Source organism: Protopterus annectens, chromosome 10.part0 (genome assembly GCF_019279795.1).
Source record: "Protopterus annectens isolate FY-2018-M chromosome 10.part0, PAN1.0, whole genome shotgun sequence".
Lineage (NCBI taxonomy): Eukaryota > Metazoa > Chordata > Ceratodontiformes > Protopteridae > Protopterus > Protopterus annectens.
In genome coordinates, this window is record NC_056744.1 from 1,117,837,110 (window position 1) to 1,117,863,622 (window position 26,513).

At 43.3% G+C, this 26,513-nt stretch overlaps 1 protein-coding gene across 1 annotated transcript in view; it reads left to right on the forward strand.

Annotated features, from left to right (window-relative positions):
• Positions 1–25,408, forward strand: part of LOC122813503 (UDP-N-acetylglucosamine transporter-like) — a 755,441-nt gene extending 730,033 nt beyond the window's left edge. Inside the window, 1 exon segment of the mRNA XM_044085850.1 lies at positions 24,328–25,408. Coding sequence (XP_043941785.1) covers positions 24,328–24,418 — 91 coding nt within the window. The 3' untranslated portion in view covers positions 24,419–25,408.
• Positions 25,409–26,513: the final 1,105 nt, after the last annotated feature.

The window sequence follows — 26,513 nt, forward strand, 5'->3', positions numbered from 1 at the left end:
CACCAGACAAACAAAGGCAACTGACTACCTATTTCAAAATGTTGGCAACAAAGACCCAGTTATCTGCAAGAAAACTTCTGCAGGCTTTAGGCTTCATGGCATCCTGCATTCTACTAATTCCATATGCAAGACTGCATATGAGGAAACTTCAATGGTACCTAAAAAGTGTTTGGAGTCAGCATTGCCACAGCCTGGAAACAATGGTAACTCTCATTCCCTGCCTGCAACAGGAGTTTTGATGGTGGGCAAAGGCTTGTCACCAGAACAAGGGACAGCCTTTCACTCTACCCCCAGCCACACAGACATTAACAACGGATGCATTGGATTATGCCTGGGGAGCCCACATGGCAAAAAGATGTATTCAAGGCACATGGTCCACAAACCAAATGCATCTACATATCAATCAAAAAGAGATGCTAGCTGTTCAAAATGCCCTGACATCCTTCAAGGACCTACTAGATCCAGGACAACTATTGATAGACAGACAATACCATGGTCATGTGGTATATAAACAAGCAGGGAGGCACTCATTCTTACCCTGTTTGCAAACTAGCCATGACTTTGTGGGACACAGCATTGACTTACCAAGTACATCTGCAGGCACAGTTCCTGCCAGGAAAGATAAATACTCTGCCAGATGAGCTAAGCAGAAACCTCATGGAACCCCACGAGTGGAAATTGGATCCGCAAGTCTTCAGCATGGTAACAAGGAAATGGGGATGCCCGGACATAGATCTATTTGCCTCATCTCACAACTGCCAACTAAAGAGATTCTGCACAAGGACTTGTCACAGACAAGCATGGAAAGTGGATGCCCTATCTTTCAGCTGGAAAAACTTAACAGTATATGACTTTCCTCCTCTGCCTCTCCTCCCCAAGGTACTCCTAAAGGTCAGACAGGAGAAGCCAAAAATTATACTGATTGCCCCAGACTGGCCACGCCAGTACTGGTATCCAATCCTAAGGAACTTGTCTCGATGCCCACCTGGACCTTATCTCAAGTACCTCATCTACTGTCCCAGCAGAACAATCTAATCCTGCGCAGCCAACTCAAGACCTTAAATCTGGCAGCATAGCAGACAATGTAGTCATGCAAAACACACCTCTCACTAAAACGGTGATGGATGTCCTCTTGGAGGCCAGGAGGCCTAGTATTAGAAAATCCTTTGCTGGAAAATGAGAGATTCTCTGCTTGGAACCAGGCACAAGGAATTGACACAGCTGTACCAAATATTCCTCAGTTTTTGCAATACTTGACTGAGATGCTGGACAAAGGCCTATCCTTTTCATCTAAAAATTCATGCCTCTGCCATTTCGGCTCATTAAAATACAGAGCCACCAATCTTTACTCATCCTTTATTAAGGCAGTACCTCAGAGGGGCCAAAAATCTAAGGCCTCCAAGGAGATCACCAATACCTGCATGGGACCTCAATTATGTCATAGAAAAACTCACCCTGCCTCCTTTTGAGTCGGCCGCTACAGCTGATATAAAGTTTTTATCTTTGACAACAGCTCTGCTCCTAGCAATAACTTCTGCAAGATGAGTCTGAGCTACAGGCACTCATTGCTGTGGAACCTTTTATCATTTTTTATCCAGACAGGGTTTCTCTGAGGACAAACCCGACATTTATGCCTAAGGTAGTGTCCAGTGTGGCCCTTAACCAAACTATTCATCTGCCTACCTTTTATCCAAACCCACAGAATAAGGGGGAGAGAATTCTGCATTCTTTGGACATACACAGACAGCTACGCTTCTGTTTGAACAGAACCAAAGCTTTCAGAAAGACAGAGCAATTACTAGTGGCATATGCTGCAGTATCCACAAGGAAAGACCATCTCAAAGCAGACTATTTCAAAGTGGGTAGGCCACTGCATTCATTTCTGCTATTCACAACATGGCAAGCCAGTGCCTAAGGGCATTAGGCCACATTCAACCAGAGCAGTAGCCACTTCAGCAGCCTTCCTCAGGGGAGTACCAACCAAAGATATTTTAGAGGCTGCTACTTGGAGTTCAGTGCACACCTTCACAAAGCACTATCACTTACCACTATACTCTAAATCCAGGGCAGGCTTTGCCACTGCAGTTCTGCAGGGCCTAATAGCCACTCCTAATGCTAGTTAGTTCCAGCCTCCCAACCTTAGCTTTGGGATTCAACCCAATTGTAATGACTGCAACAGTGAAACACGAAGAACATAGTACAGTTGTGTACACTTACATAAATGTAGATGTTCGAGTGTATTCACTGTTGCAGTCCAGGTTACCCACCCGCCATCCCCCATTTCATTGCTGGAACTTATCTGTACTTCTCTATTCTATACAACCTATGTGGTGTATTTGCTTGTAGATGAAGGCAAATTATATACTTTGGTGCATGCATGTTTTATTGACATATTTTTAGCCTACCCTTTTGGGGGGCACCTGACATCTGGGGCAAGAAAAACTGAAGAAAATGGCATCGGCTGCATCTTTTATACCCCTGGCGCACTGACATCAGGGAAGAGGCGACAGCAACCGATGCCGGACCTAGACTTTAGAATTCAGGCCGACTGAGGGTAGCCTGCCAGCAGGATAACCCAATTGTAATGACTGCAACAGTGAATACACTCGAACATCTATATTTATGCTAAGTGCACACAACTGTACTTTCTATTGCCATGTTTGAATTTTTCTTCTAAATGAATATAACTCTGTCAGCATGAATTCCGGTGTATAATTTGCACATTGTTGGAAGGAAATTATTGGTCTATAATTTTAGGATAACTTGCAGGTTCACACTTAAATGGGAGTGTTGGTTTTCTGCTATTGTTAGCCAGGTTGATGTCTGTTCGGGGTGTGCATATAAGTAGTTCTTGCTTTTGTTTATTATTCGCAATTGTGCAAGATAAATTCTGATCCGTTAATAATATTGCACATTGCTTTTATCACGTCTATATTTTTGATGCTCTGTTCCCTCTTCTATATGCCTCTAACAGTGACACATCTTAATTGCTTTATAGTTTTCACTATTCAATGCTTCCATGATGGTATTTAATTTCTCATATGTTCATAGATTCCTCTTCCTTTCCCTTACTACCCTGTGTTCTTGTGGTAGAATTTGATATGTTATTAATTTAGCTGCACAGTAATATATCCTGTTTACTTCTGTTATATCGCATGGATTTCTATGGACAGCCCTCAATACTGTGTTCATTTGTTTTATCAAACGTCTGGCTTTTTGGGCTTTATTGACCTTCTGCAGTCTATTTCTTTCTTTCTTTGCTCTTAATATGTCTATATATCTCTGTTAAATCAAGCAACTCTTCTATTAGCTCATTTTCTTCTAAACTGAGGTCACATTTTTTGTTCTCCATTTCCTGCGGGCATTCTATAGAAAGTTCTATAGCATCTTCCTGTGGTGCATTTTGTTCAATTTCACCCTATGTCGTCCGTTGCTGTGTCATATGAGAACTCACTGGTCTGTCATTCCTAAACATTGACTGCATCATAGTTGCCACAGTTTCCTGTTCCTTCCCTTGCATTCCAGCTTCAAGTGAATGTTATAATGGTTTCCTGTGGAAGGCTACAAAATATCTTCATATGGCAACTGACTAGTTCCTTCCTGTTTCACTGGTTTCTTCTTAATTTGGATGTCCATTGCTCTGTCCTGCTGGGTTGCTTTCTGAGTTAGATTTTCTACACTGAATCCTTCACTTCGCAGGTAGTCCATAACCTTAGAAGTGAAGTTGTTCAGTCTTGCTGTTCATTCTTAGTTTGGTTCGGAGCCGATCCCTCTGCTCTGAGTCTACCACTTTCACAAGCTTGAGGCCAAGTCCCTATCCCATGATGCTCTCTGCCTCACCTCCGATCTAGTTTGCCACTGCAACAGATCGGAGATTGCGAGTGCAGCTCGGGCCCGTATTTCTGTTTTTGAAATTGTAATTGGAGATTTAGCTTGGATGTTTACAAAAAAAGTGTGTATTTTGACTAGTTAGACTTGGCTTAGTGTTTAGGCACTGTCCTTAGTTATAGACGAATTTTCATCTTTATAGAGCGGCTGCTCTTAGGCCTTTCATTGGCCGAGTTTTAGTTTATCCCTATCTTTTTAACTTGATGATATAATTGTTAGCCGTTTAAAACTTTAGTGGGTTTTCATAGTGTGTGTTAGTTTATTCAACTGCTTAGATTTTGTTTCCTTTTGTCTAGAGTGGGGTTTGTGTCTAGGCAATATTTTAATTATATATATTCTGTTTGCATTGAATTATGGTGGACCATAAAGAAAAGGAGAAACAAAAGTCAGGGTTCAAGAAATGCCCTACGTGTGGTCAGAAGATGCCAATTTCTGATCTTCATATCAGCTGTGTTTACTGTCTGGGGGCAGTCCATCTTCAGGAGGACTGCTCCATTTGTCATTCCTTCAGTAGCAGGGTTTTGTTGGAGCACAGGAGGAAACTAGTGGACAGGGGTTTAAAACCTGATTTTCAGAAATACCTAGACAAGGCTGACCAGACTTCCAAATTTTCAAAGGGATCCAAATCTTCGAAAGCTTCTTCGGAGCCAAAGTCTTCGGCTCCGAAACTGGCTGAGAAGGTGCGGTTGCCGGTTCCACAGCCCTTGGAACCGAGCACCGCAACTGTTTTTCAGAGCCAGTCCCCAGTATTGGAGTCGGTCTCCGAAAGTTTGAAGTCACCTATATTGCAACCTGTGGCTTTGTCGATCCCTTTGACTCATTCTTCGAGGAGCCCCTCTGATGTGGACGGGACCGAGTGGTGCAGAGGCTCCACCAGAATCCAGCACTAGCCAAACTGTTGTCGGCTCCGGCCCAACTGGTTTCAGAGCCGAAGACTTTATTACCTACTGTCTACTCCTCAGCCGAGCAGAGCCTTTGGAGCCGGGGGAGGTGGAATTGATTGTGGAACCCTTGGAGCCGAAGCCTGTTCCAGTGTCATTGGCTCCATCAACTCAGACTATTTCGGTGCTGTTCGAGGCGACCCTCTCTAGTCGACTCCGGGGGGGGGTCAAACCGATGGGTCGGTTCCTACCCTTCCTCACAGAGCTTCGGCACGGATGAGCTTGGCTACTTCCTCTGGGTCAGAATCCACTGTTTCAGCACTGGGGAGGATGCCATCTTCTTTGGAACCGGCTACTTCCTCGAGTTGGAGCAGTAGAGCCTTCAATGCCAAAAGGAGAGTTATGTCTTCTAAGGCACCCACTTCATCAGGGCCTTCCTCCTCATCCCCAAAAGTACCCGTTTCTACCTCTACATCATAGGTCCCGGTAAAGCATCGAGACCCAGAGCCTCAGGTAGCCCCATTGGGTGACCCATGTTCTACTGAGACCTCACCAGCAGCTCCTGCTGATGAGGTTCCCAGGAAGAAGCTTTGCAAGAGGAGGCATTTAGACTCCCCACAGGAGTCTGTCATGTCAGACACTGACTTAGAGGAGTCAGAAGGGTCCCCATGGTCCCCCTCTGAGGATATTTCTTTTGCTGATATCCTTGAAATCCTGAGACAGAGGGTTGGCTGGCAGTCCATTAGCCCTACTGATGATGAGTCAGTACTTCTGAAGGCTTTTGGGTCTCCCTCCACCTCCAGGGTGACTCCACTCTTCGATGAACTAATGGAGTTGGTTGCTCGAAGGGCATGGGAGTCTCCTGATACTGTGGAACCTATCCCTCGGAGGCCCAACAAGTTTATTACCTCACCAAAGTACAAAACTTTCCTTACCTAGGGAGTGCTGGTTGATGCCATGGTAGTATTGGCTGCCACCAAGAAAGAGATGTCAGGAACCTCTTCTAATGTCCATCCTCCTAATAGAGATTCCAGGATTATGGACAGGTATGGGAAATGCAATTTTAGTTCAGCGACTTTTGCTATGCGATCGCTCAACTATTTGACACATTTTACCCGACTTCAAAGAGATCTACTTAAAGAGCTTGGAGATGCTCTACAGGGTATTACAGCTGAAGGCGTTCCTGATAAGGTGACATCCCAGCTGAATACCCTTAATTCCATAGTTAACTCGTCCATGCGGCTCATTTCCTATAGAACTGATGGTACGAGTCGGGCAGCGGTTACAGTGATAGCTCTTAGGTGACATTCCTGGATGGGCTTATGCTCTTTTGCAGAAGCCTTCAAGTCTTTCTTCGTTAATACCCCATTTGATGGCTCATCTCTTTTCGGGTTTAAGGCCAAGGAGACCCTCACTAGGTGTGAACAAGATAGAAAGACTCTATCTGCTGTAGGAGTCCATTTTTCCACCCGTTCTAGATCTTACCCCAAAGGGAAAAAGGGAGGAAAAATGTGGTTCTGGAAGTCCCAAGGAGCTTTTCAGAACACGCGTAGTGAACCACCTGCTAGGGGCAGAGGCAGGTAATAATGGAAGATGCCACCCAGGCGGCAGAGTGTCTGCAAAATAAGGGTGACAGAGATCAGTTCTTTGGCAAGCCCTTTCAGCACTCCTGAAAGGAGGCTGACTGTCCTGCTCTGGAGGCAGTTGGGAGTCGCTTGTCTTTTTATCCAGACCGGTAAGAGATTCTTGGGTACAAAGCATTATTACCAGAGGTTATGTCATTCCGTTCTCAGAACCTCCCCCTGTATGAAAGAAAATCTCAGACATTCCACCCAGTCTCCGGGATCAAGCAGCCATAGAAATTCAAAGGCTGCAGGAAAAAGTCATCCAGCCAGTCCCAGCAGATCAAATAGGATCCCGGAACCTACTCCAGATTCTTTAGTTCCAAAGAAGACGGGACTGGAGGCCCGTCTTAGACCTCAGCAGATTCGACACTTTTGTAAAGGAGAAGTTCCGGATGGTCACGCTTCAATCGATTCTTCTTTTTCTAGGAACGGGCGATTGGATGTGCTCTGTAAATCTGAAGGATGCGTAATGTCATACAAAATGGCCAGACCATCCAGAGATCACCTGCGTTTCCGGCTGGGAGCCAGTCACTATCAGTTCCGAGCACTGCCCTTTGGTCTCACAACAGCCCCCAAAGTGTTTACCAAATGCATGGCAGTGGTTATGGCTCACCTGAGGCATCTAAGATTCTGAGTGTTTCCATGTCTGGACGACTGGCTCCTCACCGCCACCTCCAGGCATCAACTACTTCAATCCAGGGATCACACTCTCAATCTCTGATTTCAGTTAGGAATAACTATAAATTTTGATACACTGCGATGGTGACAATGCAGTCTTATCTCCTTTATTGGAGCAGACTTAGGCACCACCACCGCCATGGTAAAATTGTCACTGGAAAGAATAGTCCCTCTTTGACAACAGGTGTCGGACATTTTGACAAACAAAAAAGTACCAGCCTCTCAGGTGTTGAAATTACTAGGCAGTATGGCAGCAACTCTCTTAACAGTTCCTCTAGGGCGTATGCACATGAGAATACTTCAGCGGTTACTCTTCACCCAGTGGTCATACCAACAACTTCCGATGTCATTCTTGATAATGATTACAGACTCATGCAGAAAGGATCTTCACTGGTGTTTGACCAGCCATCATGTGACAGTAGATCATCCATTTGTTCTCCCTCAGCCATCATCCGCGGTGACCATGGATGCTTCTCTGATGGGGGGGGCTTTTTCAGGGAAGAACAGCCCAAGGCACCTGGTGAGAGACAGTCACAATTGCACATCAATGTTCTGGAGATGAGCAGTACTTTTGGCGTTGCAGTACTTCCAAGACTCTTCCTCTGGGATCGATTGCGATTCAGACCGACATGTCCATGGTCTGGTACATCAGCAAGCAAGGGGGAACCAAGTCTTATCCCCTATGTTGAAAGGCCTTAAGAGTCTGGCAGTGGGCTGTATCCACCGGGCTCTTTCTGTTAGCGACGCACATCCCGTGGAAATCCAACATGATCGCGGACAAACTGAGCAGAGTCATTCTGAGGCCGCACGAGTAGTCCCTCAAAGAAGACGTAGTGGAGATGATTTTCTGCAGATGGGGCCAGCCTTGCTGTGACCTGTTTGCATCCTCCGTGAATGCCAAATGCAGAAGCTACTTTGCCCTAAACCCCCACCAGGGGAAACCCCAAGGGATTCTCTCGTACACGCTTGGCCCCTGGGACTTCTATATGCATTTCCACCAATTCCACTGATTTTGAAATTTTTGCAGAAAGCCAAAGACTTGGGGAGGACTGTAATTCTGATACCCCCGTATTGGCCTTGACAGAGTTAGTTTCTTTTCCTTCGACTCTACCAACTAGATGAACCTTGGATTCCGGACACATTTCCAGATCTACTGACACATTCGTCAGGGGATCTTCATCATTCACTTCATTCCCTCAGATTGACAGCTTGGCTGCTCTGATTTCCAACATAGCCAGATACCACAATCTCTCCTCAGAGGTGCAGCATATCCTTGTTTCCTCACATAAAGCTTCAACTAGAAAGTTATACGCCAGCAAATGGAAGCAGTTTGCATTCTGGGCTTCTCAAAATGACATTGACCCTTACGCTGCCCCAATTGCTAACATTTTGGAGTTTTTGACTAAGCTTTTTAATGAAGGTGCTGCAGCTACTGCCATATGTGTTTAATTAGCTGCAATTTCAAGTTTTGACCTCTGATTAGAAGGTTCTAATCTTATGTCTCACAAATTCTGTAGAGCCTTGTAAAAGGAACCATACATCTTAGACCACCAGTTAGACAACCTTTCACTCCCTGGAATCTGAATTTTGTTCCATCTAGGATTATTCTTCCTCCATTTGAGCCTGCATCCTCATGCCAACTAAAATTCCTGTCTTGGAAAATCATCTTCTTGGTTTCCATTACATCTGCATGTAGAGTGTCCAAACTTCAGGCCTTGTCAATTAACCCCCATATTTGATTTTTCACCCTGACAGTGTCGCTCAGGACTAACCCTTCCTTCCCTCCTAAGGTGTTCAGAAGTGTATCTAAATCAAAGTATTAAACTCCCTACCTTCTTCAGTAACCATTCCAACAAGCTGGAGTATATGTTACATAAACTTGATGTTCACAGACAAGTTAGACTTTATTTGGCTAGAACAAAAGAATTTAGAAAATGAGAACAACTTTGTCTCTCATGCTAATGCCAAGAAGGGACTACCTGTGTCAAAAGTTTCTCTTTCCAAATGGTTGTCTGCATAAAATTCACATATTCTTCTGTGAACCAACCATTAGACCATAGCATAAAGGTGCATTCTACTAGGGCTGTTTCTACTTCTTCAGCTTATATGAGGAGACTACCGTTGGACACGATATGTGCAGCTGCCACTTGGTCTAAGCCACATACCTTCATTACGCATTACAAAGTAGACAAGGCCTCCAGGGACAGGGCTTCATTTGGTTCCACTGTCCTCTGGAATGTACTCCCATGAGCCACCCAGGATGATGCTACCCATTTGTAAGAATGAACGTTGAGATTGAACAACTTCACATAAAGAAGTTATGTACTTACCATAATGTTCCATGTGAGTTATTCATCTCGCCTTTATTCTTGCATTCGCTCCCACCTACCTCTTCCAGGCTTCTCGAAGAACGAGTAAAAGATTTGGGGTCTGGTGGGTCTTTGTATAGGATGTCCTACTCCGCCGGGAGTAATGTTCATGTGTTTACTATGTTGTACATGTTGGAATCGGCAAACTAGATCTGAGGTGAGGCAGAGAGCATCATGGGATAGCTAATTGGCCTCGAGCTTGTGAAAGCGGCCGACTGCTCCAAGCCCATTTGTAAGAAGGCGAGATGAACAACTCGCATGGAACGTTATGGTAAGTACATAACTTCTTTTTTCTATTTCATTAACTTTGCCATTACTGATTTTTGTTTCTATTTTTCCTCTCTCTTCTTATGTTCTTTGATTCTTTTCTTTTTCTCTTCTATTATTCTTCCTCTGTCTGATTCGGCTGATGAGAAATGAACTGCTCCTCAGATCCATTCCATCATTTAACTAACTGCTCCTTACCTCGAGCGCCTTCAGACAAATTCCCATAATGATCCTGTCCTGACTCTGTCCTTCATTTTCGTTTGCGGTCTATTGCATTTGGACAGATATTTGCCAGTACAAAGCTAAGTACTCCTTCTATTATGTGTTTTGCTTGTTATATGCTTGTTATAAAGTAACCTTTTTGGTTTCTGTTATATTCTTAAGTTATTTTTCTTGTCTTCTGCTCCTGACATACATTTTGCTCAAAACAAACATTTTCTTCTCCTTTATCTGTGCTAACTACAAAGGCCTAATGTTTTCTTATTGCTTTCTTCTTTTCGCTTTCAGTGTAGTGTCTTCTCTGTACTTGTTAGTACTTGATCTGATTTAATATTATAGTGACCTAGTCTTTATTGTAGTTTTGCCTTTTCTTCTTGTCTTTTACTTGTTTAAGTCTAATGAAAGAGGGCTTTAAGAAATGCAGCCAGTGTGGCCACAGAAACCCTCCACAGGGCACCTATGATATCTGTGTGCCTGGGGCCAGGACACTGGTAGATTGATTGATCTGCAATGTCTTTGGTCGTCACTTCCATTTTGAAAGAAAGAATAAGTTGAGTCTCAAGTGTCTTCTTCCCTCCATGTCTTTCTCTTCATATAGGGACACATTTTAAAAGTGCAAAGACAAGGATTGAGGGAATGCAAGAAGAGGAAACATGAAGATGTGGGCTCTACCCAAAACTTCCTAAACAGGAATCATCGCATCCACCAGGTGCATCACCTTTGGTGTGTTCAGCTACCAGTGTTTCAGACATAGACTAGGATTAAATGGTTAGGTTCTTTCTGAAGGTTCAGATTCAGATTAATGCCATCTCAACCCTTCATCTCCAGGGTGGATCAGGTTGACCCAAAGTCCCCTATACTAGCGCCTTCCCTAGTCCCTGTCTTGGCATTGTTGGCTACAGAGTTGAGAGCTCAGCTGGAGCCCGTGTGTGTTTGGTAGCAACCAGTATTCACACCTCGATACTCGCCTCTATTTAACTGACTCGCTTAAGGATGAGACCTTTAGTGTTGAAGGAGTCTCTGAGCCCACAGCTGGACATAGTCTCCTGCACCGTTCTTGCCACTGACTTGTTTGGTGCCAAGCTTGGTCCTTTGGGTTAAAGTGGTGGCTCCAGTCTTGATATTAGTACATGCCAGGTCTTCATTGTTGGCAGTGCCATCCTGTCTGCCTATTATGTCCACTTTGGTGGAGATGGATGTGGTGTTTACCTGGAGTTCTCCATTGTCGAAAGTCTTGGGGGTCAGCCTTCAATGTAATTGAGAAGAGGATTGCCTGGTCTTTGAGGAGGACTAGTGACTCCATCAGCATCGGCTCCAGCCCCTGGCACACAGCAGTCAGACTTTCAGCCACTCCATCTGTCATCTCATGGGCAGAGCAGGATGAAAAGCTTCAGAGTGGTCTCCCCCAGGCTCAAACTGAATTATGTGGGGATTTGTACTAGCCCCTTGTGGATATTCACAGGAAAGATTGAAAGCAATTGTATCTAGAGGCCAAACACTATCATTTTCTCATCTTCCACCCCAACAAACACTGCCACTTCCAGACGTCCTATTCCTCCAGCTCAAAGTGGCAAGGAGAGAGGGGGGGGTGTCATTTTCTTGGAAGAATTACCCATCCAAGAGGGTCCCACCAGACATAGAGGGTTAGGAATCTATTCAACATTCTTTCCAATTCAAAAGAACAAGGACCTCAGGCCAGTCCTGTATCTTAGTGCCTAAATAAGTATGTCACAAAGACCCTATTCAAAATGTTGTGGTGTACGCAGTTTTTCCTTGCTGGAAGGCAAATGACTGGATGTGTCTCATAGAGCTGCAGAATGCCTACCTCCATATCAAAATTGCCAAGGGATCCAGAAAGTTTCAGTGCTACAGGCTGGAAGCCAATCATTTACAGTTCGGAGCTCTGCTCTTCAGTCAGAGACGTTTACAGTTCTGTCTACCCTTAGCAGTTTCAGTCAGTTACAAAAAAATTCACAGCATACTCTATCTGTAGTGTTTATATGTTGCCATCTGCACCTAACAAATTGCACTGTGAGCTCACCTTCCAACAGGCTTCTGTCTCGCAGAAGCGTGATCCAGTATCTGCTAGACCACTACACACATCCAGCCTCCTTGTTCCTTAAATGTTCTTGGTCTAATGGTTCCAGCAATTCTTATGGTTCCACTTGCTCATTTTTTCATCAGAGTCCTCTAATGGATGCTGATTGTTTGGTGATCACAGATACCAGATTCTCTCAACTCTGCTATGTGTATAACTCAGCTTTGTAGACCTCATCTAAACTGGTGGTTGATCTCTGCAGAAGGGACCATTGGCAGACATTTCATCCCTTCCAACCCTAACTGTGATGGTTAACCACTGATTCCTCCTCTCGAGGGTGTGGGAGGCATTATGAGGGGAGGATGGCCCAAGGTTCATGGACAGAGACAGAGGCCAATCTTTACATCACTGTCTTGAAGATGAGAGCAGTTCTTGCATTTTGGGAATTCCAAAGTTTCCTTTCTCAGAGTGATTTCCATACAGATCACATTAGTGGCAAGGAGGAGCCAAATCTTACCCTCCTTTGCTGAGAGGCCATGAGGGTGTGTCAGAGGGTGATGGCTTTGTACGACTTTGTTCAGATTACAGTGCAAAAGTCGTCTGCCTAGCAGGATGCTGAGTACATACATTCTAATGCTTCATAGTATAACATCTCATCTTCAGCTGCCAGGGTCAACCTTGCTACAGTCACTTTACCTTGTTCAATACTAAATGCAGCAGCTACTTTCTTCTGATCCCTACCAAGGGACAGCCACCAAGAGATGTTCTGATCTGTCAGTGTGCCCCATACCTTCTCTCTACTCCTTTTAATCACTAGAATCCTTCAGAAAGCCTCTGCATGCAAAGCCACAGTTATTGTCCTGGTCCCATTCTAGCCCAGGCAAGTCTGGCTCCCCCTACTAAGTCCTGACTTAATTAAGTAGCCATGGCTTGTGCATCTTCTTTTTTACCCATCCAGACAGCCTCACTCAGACTTGCAATCACTCAAATTAGCCACGTGGTTTCTCCAGTTCTGTTGATGGCAAAAGATCCTGCCCTTTCCCAGAATGTGGTTTGTATTCAGTCAGCTTATCAAAAAGAATCCATCCACAAATTCTATAGAAGGAAATCAAAACATTTCTCTGTGTGGAACAGTCACCAAGACTTGGTCCCTTTCTCTGTCACCATTCCAGCTGTACTCCAGTTCCTAATTTGTCACTGGCTATAGTTATTCCATAATTAAAGTGCAGTTAGCATCCATTTCCAACTTTCACAGTGGGTTTCAACCTTCTCTAGCAACCCAGAGGTTCTCTGCAAGGCCTGTTTGAAATGGGCTTTCCTTTTACACCCACCCACCAAGCAAAGATCCTTGGGATCTAAATTTGTGCTAGATTCATTAACCAGACCCCCTCCCCTTTGAGCCAGCATCTTCTGCAGATTTAAAACTGCTTTCACAGAATACCTTGTTTTTAGTAGCTGTCACTTCAGCTATTCGAATATTGGAATTACAGGCCATGTCTTGTACTCCTCTGTGTTTGATTTGCCAAAAGGATAGAGCATCACTAAGAACCAACCCTTTTTATTTATCAAATAATCTCGGTGACAAATCTAAATCAACCTATTCATCTGCCTGTTCTTCCCTAATCACACAAATAAAGGATAGTATCACCTACATATACAGGATATGCATACACAATTGTGATTTGACCTTCACAGGACCAGGGCCATAAGAAAGGACTCTGAGCTATTTGCAGCATTCACTCCCTGCAACCTAGGGCAGAAGGTCTGCAAGATAGCCTTACCAGATGGCTGTTAGACTGTGTAACTTGTATACATTCTTCAAGAAAATAACATTGCCTTCCAAACCAAAGGTTCATTCCACTAGATCATTATCAGCATCTAGAGTTTATTCAGAAGCTCATCCATCCATTAAATTTGGGCTGCTGCAGCATGACTACATTGCATACTTAAACACTGTAATTTAATCTCTTGATCCCAAGCATCTTTTGGAGCTACTGTTTTCAGTGGTATCCTGTCATGATGCCACTTAGAAATTCAGGTAGATTCTTTCCTGTCAGTCACATGGAAAGGGCAGGATGGAATGGGATATAAAAGTTATGTACTTACAACACAATCTTTTCATCCTTGGTCCATCCTGTTCAAAATCACTACCTCCTTCCCCAGTTTAAATGATCGCATTTTGCAATGAAGACTACACAAAGCCCTGCTATGCTTTTATTTATTTGCCTTTTGCCTTATTTTGTCACGTACCCTTCAGATCAACAGTGAATAGGCAGTGAAACTCGAAATGAGAGCAAAGTTTGTACAGGAGCATAATGAGCTTCTTTGAAGGAGTTCAAGGTTAGAAGCACTAGCTAAATGGCCAGATAGGATCCAAGGAGCATCTCATTTTCCATCATTTGAGCTTGGGCTAAGGATGCAAAGGGTGCAGTGATGCAAGTATAAAACTTCAGATGATGTTCATGTTTCACTATTGTAGTAGGTTATCCCTGCTGGGTAGCCCTTGGCCGGGCCGAATACCAGAGTAAAGAGCATCCCTCCTGCGTCTGCTGCAGGTCACCTGAGACTGACATCAAGGCTATAAAGGGATGCAGCCGACACCATTACATCACTGTGTAGCCAGAAGCCATTCGTGAGTGCGTTGGTTGGTCGTTGCCAGAGTGAGGAAGAAAAACTACTAAAGCTAAGTACCCTGTTGGAGATCTCTTTCTTGCAATTAACCAATGTCCAAAAAAGTAAGTAATTGTCTCCGCTGTGGAAAACAAATACCACACCAAGACTTCCATGATCTGTGTGTGACTTATTTAGTCCGAGACCACAACATCCCCAGATGTTGGTTCTGTGCTTTATTTAACTCTAGGACTTTCCATAGAAGAGCTGAATTTGTAGCTAGGCATTTCAGGGAAATTAGTTACTAGCACGAAATGGCATCAGCCGGTCAGTCTAAGGTGGCAATTCCTAAAAAGAGAAAAAAGAAGGAAAGGGATAGATCAGAAAAGGTTAGGGCCACAAATGACACAAACCTGCAGTCAACCAGGCTACCATCCACTAGCTCAGCGAAACTCATTGCGGCGCCTACACAACCCCTGACAATAGCTGTACAGCCACCACAGGCCTCTACTGAGACCCTTTTGGAGTCCGGTACGCCGCCAAACCAGGCTTTTCATTTCGAATAGTCAGTCAGCACCATGGTTGGGTCCAGAGCTGCTTTGCAGGCACTGGCTTCCGAGGAGGCCTTTCGGATGACTGTCGCCAGACAAAATAAACAAAGGTTACACCTCCAGCCAAAACCACACTCAGGGCCATTGAATCTCTGAGGCCTAAAAGCAAGACCACTCCTAGAAAAACTCATTCCTCTATGCTCAGTCAACCACTACCTACCAGCCAACCTGCTCAGTCACAGTAGTTACCCAAGATGGCCGAGGACTTAATCACTCTCATCAAAGGGAACCAGTCTGCTCAGCCTTCTCCAGCCAAGAGAAAAGGGGACCATTCCCCAGAGGTGCTATCAGAACCTGAGTCTGAAGACTCTGAATTTCTGGATTCAGAAGCTGGCCAACACCCCCTGGCAGCCTTCAAGGATTCTGATGCTGAGGAATCCAGGAGAGGATGCAGAAGGAATGAAGACCTCTCTTTTGGGGAGACCTTAAATACCGTTAGGGAGCATTTCCATTGGGAAGCTCAGGACTACCCCCAATCAAAGAAAATATTGAGATTTCCTGGAATTACCACATTATAAACCCTTAGCCATCCCACCCATTCTGGATGTGTTGGAGGATGTCTTCCTGGAGTCTGGCCTCACACCTGATGCCCTCCCTCCCCGCACCCATTATGCCTGATAGATATTACAGGGTGGCTGATACCCATAAGTAAGTATTTATTTAAGAACCCTGCAGCCGACCCAGGGGAGGTCATCGCTCAGGGACCCAAGGAGGCTAGAGCCAGTTCCTCCAAAAACCCAATACCCACTGACAAGGAGAGCAGAGCCTTGAACCGATGGAGCAAAAAGGTATACACCTCAACTACCTTCACCATTAGAGCCCTCAACTGCCAGTTCCACATGCTAAAATATCTACAGAACACTCTGGATTTATTAAAGCAGAAAATTTCCTCCTTACCAGACAGTGATACAACTAGAGAATTAGGAGATCTGATACACTCCAGCTCTCAAGTGGCAAAACATTCCATGCGTTTTGGATTTGATGCTCTAGAAGCCTCTAGCAGGGCTGCTGTTTCTGGATCAGTCATTAGGAAACATGCATGGTTGAGAGAGCAACCTTTGCCTGATCACATAAAATCAAAATTTCTGGAACCCCCTTGGATAGAGAACAATTGCTCGGCCCAAAAGCTGAGGAGGTGATCATAAGGATGGAGGATAAGGCCAAGCCCATGCAGACAGTCAAAGACTTCCTGTAGGTACAGCCCCCCAGATTTAGTAGGACATTTCCCACCAAACAATGGTCCTTTCCTACCCAAACCAAAACTGTGCAAAGAAAGGGATGCAGAGATAGGCCCTCCAGACAGCAGAGACCTAGACAGTGGACCTCTACCACTCCTAGGCAAGGGAGTTCTAAGTCCACTCCCTACACCAAGGACTTGCAATGACTCCCCCTCTCACCCCACCACCAAGCTAGGAGGAAGGTTATCTCTATTCTTGGACAGATGGCAGACCAACGCAACAGACCAGTGGGTCCTGAAAATAATTTCCCAAGGATACAGATTCTCATTCAGAGAGAGCCCAGGTCCATCAGGTTATCCAGATATGCCAGCAAATCAAAGGACAGAGGCAGTCTGCCAAATTCAAAAACTCTGTGCTCAAGGGGCTGTGGAGCTAGTATTAGAGGAGCAAGCGGGAAAAGGATTTTATTCAAGGTTGTTCCTAGTACCCAGAAAAGAGGGAACTTGGCACCCTATCTTAGATTTATCCACATTAAACCTGTCCCTCCTTGTGCCAAAATTCAAGATGCTAACACTCCAAAAGCTCTTGCCAATGCTAACTTCAAATGCTTGGCTAGTGACCGTAGATTTAAAAAATGCCTACCTCCATAACCCCATAAGGGAATCCTGTGGGAGTTTCTTTTGCTTCAGAGCTGCCTGAGAGCACTTTCAATTATCTGCACTGCCCTTTGGCTTATCTACTGCTCCCAGAGTCTTCACCAAATGACTGGCTCCTATCATTGCCTTTCGCAGACAGAAGAACATACAGATTTACCCCTATGTGGACGACTGCCTCATCCAGGCGGACAGCAGGGAAAAACTCCTGCAAGATCTCACTTTTGTTCAAGCCCTTCTAACATCTTTGGGAATTACCATCTACAAGGAAAAATCCTAATTCAGCCCCACACGATGGACAACCTTCTTGGAAACTCTCCTGGACACATCCAACCAAAGAGCCTTCCTCTTTCCAGAAAAGCAGAGCTTTCTCCCTCTCTCTACTTTTCCCAGTTAGCTCACAGGACACACCTCACAGCCAGGAAATTCCTGCAAGCACTAGGGTACATTGCATCCTGTTGGTGCCCTTAGCCAGGCTACACATGAGGAAGATGCAGTGGTACTTCACTTATGGTGCCAACATTCTCAGTCACTGGAGCTGCAGCTTCCTCTAATTCCCTGCTTGAGGAGGGAACTCCTATGGTGGGCAGAAGTATGTACCCTGAACAGGGGTCTACCATTCATCATCCTTCCCCAAGTCCAGACCATCACCCAAATGCCTCAGACACAGCCTGGGGGGCTCACTTAGGGGACATGTGCACCCAAGGCACCTGGAATCAAAGGAACCTAGCGCTCCACATCAACCTGAAGGAAATGATGGCAGTGCACAGGGCTATAGCAGCTTTCAAGGCCCACCTCAGTCCAGGAATGCTCTTGATCAAGACAGACAACACCACAGTCATGTGGTACATCAGCAAGCAGGGGGGGACTCGCTCCTACCCCCTTTGTCGTCTTGCCATGCTTGTCTGGCAGACAGCCTCTTTGTTGGGCCTACATCTGATAGCCCAGTACTTCATAGGAGAGCACAACACCCTAGCAGACCATCTCAGCAGAAGTGTACTGGACCCCCACGAGTGGCAGCTACAAAAGGAAACCTTCCTCACAGTCACTCGCTGCTGGGGTCCCCAGAGGTAGACCTCTTTGCATCCATGCAAAACAAACAAGTGACCAGGTTCTGCACCAGAGAATTCCACCCACGAGCTTGGAAGGTGGATGCTGTCTCCTTCCATTGGGGCAACATGTTTGTGTACGCATTCCCTCCCTTGCCAGTGATACCCAGAGTACCTCTAAAGATCAGGGAGGAAGGGCCAAGAGCTATTGTCATTGCCCCAAACTGGCCCAGGCAACACTGGTACCCTTTGCTCCTCAGCCTGACTAAGGAACTGCCCATGAGCCTGCCTGTCACAGAAAAACTGCTAACCAAGAAAAAGGGTCAGTACTGCATCCAAATTTTCAAACATTTAGCCTTTCCACTTTGCTTATACCCCAGAGGCGGATATCCGGCCACCTTTGAGGAAGCAGGTTCTGGTTATCATTAAGGAGGCCAGGTGGCCCAGCACCCGGAGATCTTACTTTGCAAAATGGGAAAGATTTACTGCATGGTGCCAAGCTAAGGGTACAAGTAGCTCCCATGCCACTCTCACCTTAGTTTTAGATTACCTGGCGGACCTTGTGCAAAAAGGATTATCATACTCTTCAATCAAAATTCTTGCTTCAGCCATCTCTGCTCTTTCCCCTTCAGAAACTGTGTTCCCCCACCCCCTATTAAAACAATTCCTTAGAGGGGTGCTGCACATTAGACCACCTAGAAGACCACCCACTCCTGTGTGGGACCTGAACTATGTACTGGAGGAATTGACCTTACCTCCTTTTGAACCAGCTGCTTTTGCAGACATGAAGCACCTCTCTTGTAAGACTGCCTTCCTGCTGGCCATAACATCACCAGGAGGGTTTCAGAGCTGCAGGCCCTTATGGCTATTGAACCTTTCATTATCTTCATGCAGACAGGGTGTCTCTCAGAACCATCCTCAGGCTGTCCATCTCCCCACCTTCTTTCCAAACCCTCAAAGTAACGGGGAAGGATCCTACATACATTAGATGTACACAAGACAGCTTAGATACTATCTGGATAGAACCATGCCCTTCAGGAAGACTGACCAGCTGCTGGTCAGCTTCATCCCAGGGACAGAGGGGAAATGTATTTCTAAGCAGACCATTTCTAAATGGATATCTCACTGCATCCATTTCTGCTGCTCCTCCCATGGGAAAATACCTCCCAATCCTGTTAGAAGCCATTCCACTAGAGCAGCATCAACCTCCACTGCCTTCATCAGAGGAGTCCCTACCAAGGATATTCTAGAAGCTGCCACTTGGACATCTGTTCACACCTTCACAAAACACTACCAACTGCCTCTTTACTCCAAATCCCGGGCAGGCTTTGCTTCTGCAGTCCTGCAGGGCATAGTGGCTTCCACTTGGAGCAATGCAAGCCTTTTCTAACACACTTTTCCTTTCTTCCTAATATTCAGCTTTGGGAATCTTCCCACAAGTGATGACTGCAACAATGAAACATGAGGAACATAGTATAGCTGTGTACACTTACCATAAATGTAGATGCTCGAGTGTATTCACTGTTGCAGTCCTGTTTCCCTCCTTCCTTCCCCCCCTTCATCCCTGGTTGTCCTTCATATCTGATCATACCTAATAACTTACTTCCACAGGCCTTCTAGGCACAGCTGCTATAGGTTGGGGCAAGAAAAACTGATGTAATGATGTCAGCTGCCTCCCTTTATAGCCGTGGCAACCTGACGTTGGTCTCTGGCGATCTGCAGCCAACGTGAGAGGGATACTCTTTACTCTGGTGTTCGGGCTGGCCAAGGGCTACCCAGCAGAGATAACCCACAAGTGATGACTGCAGCAGTGAATACACTCTAACATCTACATTTATGGTAAGTGTACACAACTGTGCTTTTCATGCCCTCTGATAAGTCTCCAGTGTAGCATGAATGCACCTTTTTATTGGGAATTTTACATTTCAGCCCCATGCCATTACATCTTCCATCAGTGATAAAATTCCTGACGGGAAAGGTTACGTAATCCTGAAGTCCCTTATACATGTATGAAGCTTTCTCATACACGGTCAACTTTGTCTTTGACTTTTGTACCGCCTCCCCCTCAGTTTCAAACCTGTTCATACTGGAATACTTCACTTTCCCTTTCTTCTGTTAGTCATGTTTCATAACATAAATCTTACTGCCTTTACTAGTTTTCTAACTTCCCATGGTCCTCTTTTGAATGTCAACCTTATCCACTTGCCTTGTCTAGTTTCGTGCCATAGCAATTTCCTTATTACTCCAAAAGGCAAAAAAGTGAAATTCCTGTAGTGTGTCTGATGTTTGAGCAGTTCTACATACATATACAGCATGGTGCCCTCATGTCATATCTTGTCACACTACTTCATTTATTTACTGTCTTAAACCAGAATATTTTAACTTCCCAACATCCCCACTATAAATATATATATATATATATATATATATATATATATATATATATATATAAAACTAGATATATATATATATATATATATATATATATATATATATATATATATATATATCTATATATATATATATGTATTCTTTTATGTCGTCAACAGTTGTCTTCTGTTTTTCTTGGAATGTTGTATTGGGATGTTATATATCCATCTAATCTCCAAATCTGCATATTCACCACTGTTAATACACATCAGTTTCTCGCATGCCCCCATTGCTTTTTCACAGATGTATTCCTGTAGCCGTCTCCCATACACATTATCAGAGCTTTTCTGCAAATCGTTCTAGTTTTCTCTTCTCCCAAAGTCTCTGCATGTTTCTTCAAGTCACCCTTTTCTTTAGTCGTGTCTTGAACCACTCCTCTTAAATTTCATGCATCCTCAATGTAATCCATCCTTCCAACCCCTTCTTCACTTATCTGAATTTTAGCTACTCTCTCTCTCTCTCTCTCTCTGTCACCACACTTGTTTTGTAATCTCTAGAAATCCTTAACTGTACCTTTATCCCTACTGATACTAACATCCCATTGCATACTGTCCAGATACCCATTTTTTTTCCAACCTTCCTTTTGTAGGACTTATCCTTTCACCATAATTACTTAATTGTTTGAAAGGTCTGCGCTTCGTGTGTCTCACAGTGCTAATTTCATGCACCCATGTCTCATAGGCTCCATCTGCTTCCACTTCCAGGCTGCTCTTAATCCCTACAATGCTTACTCACAACTACTCCCAGGGTAGAAGCCCCAGTGTAATGCAGAAAATCTGGATTACTGCAACCTTTGAGAATTTTTCTTCCCCACACATCCTTTCCCAAGTCTCTGTAGTCTCTTTCCCCCTGCAAATAAACATATTGCAAGCATCTTGGGATTTTACGCCTCCTGAATGTTTAGGTTACACTAACAAATCTAATACAATAATAGGCAGCTGTTTGTTTTAGGACACGCCATCATGCTTCTCACAGGTGTAGGTGGTACCGACTTGATTGATATCCCGATGGGGCTGTCAGAAGTATTAGGCATGTTTTTTTTAATTATTTTAATTGTATACAGTTAGTAGTTCAAGGTTAAAAATATATAAAAAAAAATTGTAACCCTAATGTGGGAATTACTGAGTTAGTCAGTGAAGGCCTTAGTTTTATGTCCTTCTGGGGGGGGGGGGGGGGGGTGCACAGCCTTAGGCCCCAAATGGATGTTACTCACTTTTTGTAATCTCATTTTCTTAAGAACACCATTCATTTCTTGGAAGATAAGAGGTCTGACATTATAAGGTCACACTATGTCACACTGGGGGTGTTGCTTGCTACTGCTCTTCTGATGTGTCGTTATATAAACAGCGGCCCAAAAATATAGGTAAACTGCCATATGCATGTGCAGGATCAGACCCTTTCCCATCCACCATTGCACAACTTTTCAGCCTTCTCTGCTAATGTATCCCTGGCAATACATTCAGTCCTAAATATTTAGCCATAATGTATTCTTTTGGGAACTCTACCTACTTTACATTAAGGCTTCCTTTCATCTGTATGTACAGTAATTGATATGTTTATAAGACATTTACACTCATACTCTTCAAAGATTTCCATTTCTTTCATCACAATTACCATAACATTCATAAAAAGCATCATGCAGTTATCTAAATGAGCTTTTTCACCCCCCTTCCCCCATCTTTTCTACTAAACTCTTAACCAGAATTCCCCATAAAAATAGATACAGGGGCAGGAGATATCCTTGCCTTATCCTTCTCCCCCCATCCTCTTCCCCTGGTTTCATTTCATTCTTCCTCCTTCCTTTCCATTAGTTTAATGTCATTGACTGCTCTCATTCTAGGTTGTTATATACTGCTTTAGCACCTCTAATAAAACAGCTGTCCACATTCATACCTTTTAATACTTAAAATCCGACTCTGTAGTGTCAGATCCTTCTTTTTTTCTCTCCGATAATACCATTCCACACACTTTTGTCTCCCTTTCCACTCATTGCATGAAATGTAGTTTTTCCAGTGATCCTTGGAAAACCTGACAGTCTGCCTAACCTCCATCAACTTGCCAAACACCTCTTCTAGTTTGGCTACTAAAACCTTTGTGAAAAATTTTACCTCAAGCTTTATCCATAAAATTAGACTGTAATTTGTCAGGTTATACTATCTGTCCTACCTCTTGGTCAGTAAGATTACTGGTGCCCCCCCCCCCAAGTTCTGAATACGTCCTGCCCTGCTAAAATGCCATTAACTTCTCTCAAAGCTTTACATGCTATCTACTACACCTTTGTGTAATAATCTGTGGAATGCTATCCAGTCCTGCAGCTTGCTCATGTTAAGATGCAGAATTGACGAATGCAGTTCTCCCTAAATTCATCTTCCCAACCTGTTCCTTTCATCCTCCTTTTAGCATCCTGCCTTCCTAAACCTTTGCCAAACTGACCTCTCCTCCCATCATTGTGCTTCTGCATAAAATGCTTCGTAGTACTTTATAGAAGAATATGCCAGCCCCTCCCCACCTAATTGCCTTATCACTTTAATCTACCAACCCTGAAACTTCTCCGTCAGCTTCCATGCTAGTAACTTTCCTACACTGTCTCCATATCATACTGCTTTCTTTCTGCCCTAATTCTGCATCAGTCTTGATCCTATCTGCAGTCACTGCACTTTAACCCCCAACTCATTTTAGCTAACTGTAGTTCTGGCCAGCTTAAATATATTTTTGTAAGTTCTCTTCTCCGTTTCCTTCCTTGTGTTTCTTTTTCATCCTTCACAGTCCATTGTGTCTTCCATAACCTTTCCCTCAAGATCACTTCTAGTTGAACCCACCTAATTCTACTACATTGATCCCCTTCCTTTCCCCCAGTTCTCCCTGAATACTTACCCCATTCTCTGAAACCATTTGTACTGTTACTTTCCTCTGTAAAACTAACATTCCACCTCCACTTTCATATACTGACCTTCCCAATTACTCAGTCCACTACTTTTTTAACCATAGCATTGTCCAAAACACTTCTCCATCCTGCACTCTTTCAGAATATACATTCTTTCACCTAACTAATCATCTTGTCTAATCTGGTAGCCTGAATTCTTGTCATCTCTTTTAAAACTAAATCCATCCCCCTTTTCTCAAATTCTGCCCATACATCCTCACGCCCTTCTTCCATACCAATTCTTACAGCTTCTTGACACTGCTAATGGTACTTTTCTTTCAAAAAAGACCTATACTGACCTACAACAACTTTGGAGTAGTAGTAGCAGCAGCAGTGGACCAGTAGAGCAGGGTCCTCCTATAAACCTCATAAATATAGGTTGCCCTCAGAAGTTGAGCGTAATCTCCATAACCGATTGATTTCAACGATTGTGTTGCAGACATGTAGTAGAAAACTTTCAACAGTCTATTAGTGAAAATAATCTCAGCATTGCTGCATAAAACGCAGCATGTTTCAAAGGAGACTCACCAACAGGAAACGGCAGTAACTGGAGGAATGCAGTTAGCTAAGAGGATACAGAATGTAACTGTAAAGAATTGTAGGGCAGGCTGTGTGAGCTGTACTTGTACAGTAGATTTTTTTCTAGGATTGGTGAAATTCCATATCACTTTCTTTGGAATATTCATGCATATAACTGCATGCAATTATTTTTACTAATGGTTGAAAATGTGTTTAATACAAAAGAAGAATGAGGCCATTAGCCTAGTGGTACTAACCTAGTCAACAATAGCTAAATAAGTAACACATCTTGTGTATTTGTACAGTACTTGTTACTGTTAAATTGTTTGTTCTTTTACAGATTTTTGTTCTGTGTTGTCTAGCTAACTATATTTTGCTTTCATTCACAGTTTATTTTTCGTGGGAACAGTGTTTGTATTAGTAGCTACTTTTCTTTATGGATATGATCCCAGACCCAAAGGAATTGTTATGAAGGCATAATGGAATAAACTCACTCTCTGACTTTGCCCAGAAGTAAGGGTCTGGAAGAAAATGAACAAGAAATTATATTTTGCTGCCATCTAGTGTCTGGGCTTCATAAGCTACATTTAGCCAGTGTTTCTGACTGACCAGAAATGTGACCAAGTATGGTTGAAAAAATGTTTTGAATGGATTTTGTACATTTAAATCAGTACTGTACTTGGCAGCAGAGCTGTTTTATTTTGTTGAGTGGACTGATGCATTAACAAGTGCCATCTTTAAAAGCGAACACTGTATTCAGTACAATTTTTCTTGTTTTATAAAGCGAAAATATTGCAATGAAGCAAATTGGTTAAGTTTCTAAATCTAGTACTGTTTAGTTAAAATATATTTATATGAAAACATATATGATCTATAATTATGATTTGAAACATTGTTTATAAAATAATCTAATAATAATAGTAGAAATTTGTTGAACGAAGCAGTAATTTTTAGATGTTTATTCCATGTCATAGTTCTTTTGTTTTTAGATAATACTGAATTTCCCCCTCTTTTATATGATCTTTTATTAGGTATATTGCCATTTTTGAAAACTGTGCAAATTTACTTACAGTAGTCCATTAAACTCTGTGTTCTGCAAATCCTATCAAATGTATGTAGTGACAGATCTCTAATTCCAGAATATAGATTTTTTTCTTTCATTTCCAATGCAATGGAAGTGGTACCAACTGAACCAGTAATTTTTAGCAGTAATATTAATGAGTTCTATGTTTACCTGAGCATGATTGCTGTAAGTACAATTTGTTTACAGTTTAATGTTCGGCTGTAACTAATCTTTGTATTCCTGAGAAATCTAAAGGGAAATTAGAGCTGTACTTTGGTTAGGGTAATATTGTGAATGTAGTTTACTGTCTTTAGCAAACCTGAAGTGTAAAAACCCATCTGCCTTTCACTTAAAATCTTAGGATGTGAACCTCCTCCATGACTCTCACCACATTAATTAATTAAAAGCAAAAATAGTTATGCAGACATTACATTGAGGGTTAAAAACATGCATCCACATGTAGAGGTCTCACTTGTTTGAGATTTCTTTGCCAGACCAGCTTTTGTAGAGCTGGGCTGGCCCATTAGCAGTAAAGTAAATGCAGGATAGTCAACCAGTTTATCAAAGTAGCTTACTTGCCCTTAAAACATGCTGTTAACATCTAACTGGACATTAGAAGTATAGCTAGCTATTCCGGCATTTAAGGCCTTCCCTTAATCTGATGCCCCCCCCCGAGTATTAAGTTGAGAAGCAGTAAAAAGAAAAAAAAAAGGTTCTTATCTCTCTCCAAATTGTAGGAACAGTTTATGCCTGCCATACACGCAGTGCTATAGTGCCTCAGCCCAAATGATAGTGGTTTTGCACTTAACACAAATCAGCTGTTGCCAGCAACTCCCCAAATCACTGTGCACCTAGGATGGCTGCACCTTTCTTCCAACCCTTGTTACACTGTTTCTGAACTGAGCCAGCAAACAAGCCCTTACACTCGTATATTATCCAGAAGCCAAAACATTCAATGGGATGCTTTATTTTTAACATCAGAAGTACTTCTGCCTTTCCCAGCTACAGCCATGTCATCTGCTGTACTTTTTCCTGAAGTCTGTTCTTTGTCCCTTTGCTATACGTAACTTGCCTTCCAAAATGTTTCGGGTAGTGTTCCAAGATATTAAGGCGGTAGCATACCAACTTTTTAACTGCACTGTTATAGTTACACATTTACTTTCCTAAATTATTAACAAGTAACAGCAAAATCATTTCAGCCTATAACTACTTGGAGCCTCTGTAAGCACAGATGAGCAGTGGTGTAGTGACTATACTTCGTTTTATAAAAAGAAAAACATTTTGACCTTATTTATGACTGTTTTCTGCCATTTCTGTGGTTAGCAAATAGCTCAGAAGTTACTGATAGCTGAGTTAACCATGCATTTTTGAATGTAATCCTTTTAAAAATATTTGAGTAACCGTTATAAAAATATTTGTTTGAGTAACCGTTATTTGTACAGTTGCAGTGAGGAGTGTTGTAGAAGCTTTACTGTCATTCCAGAAAGACTTACAAAATAACATAGTGGACTT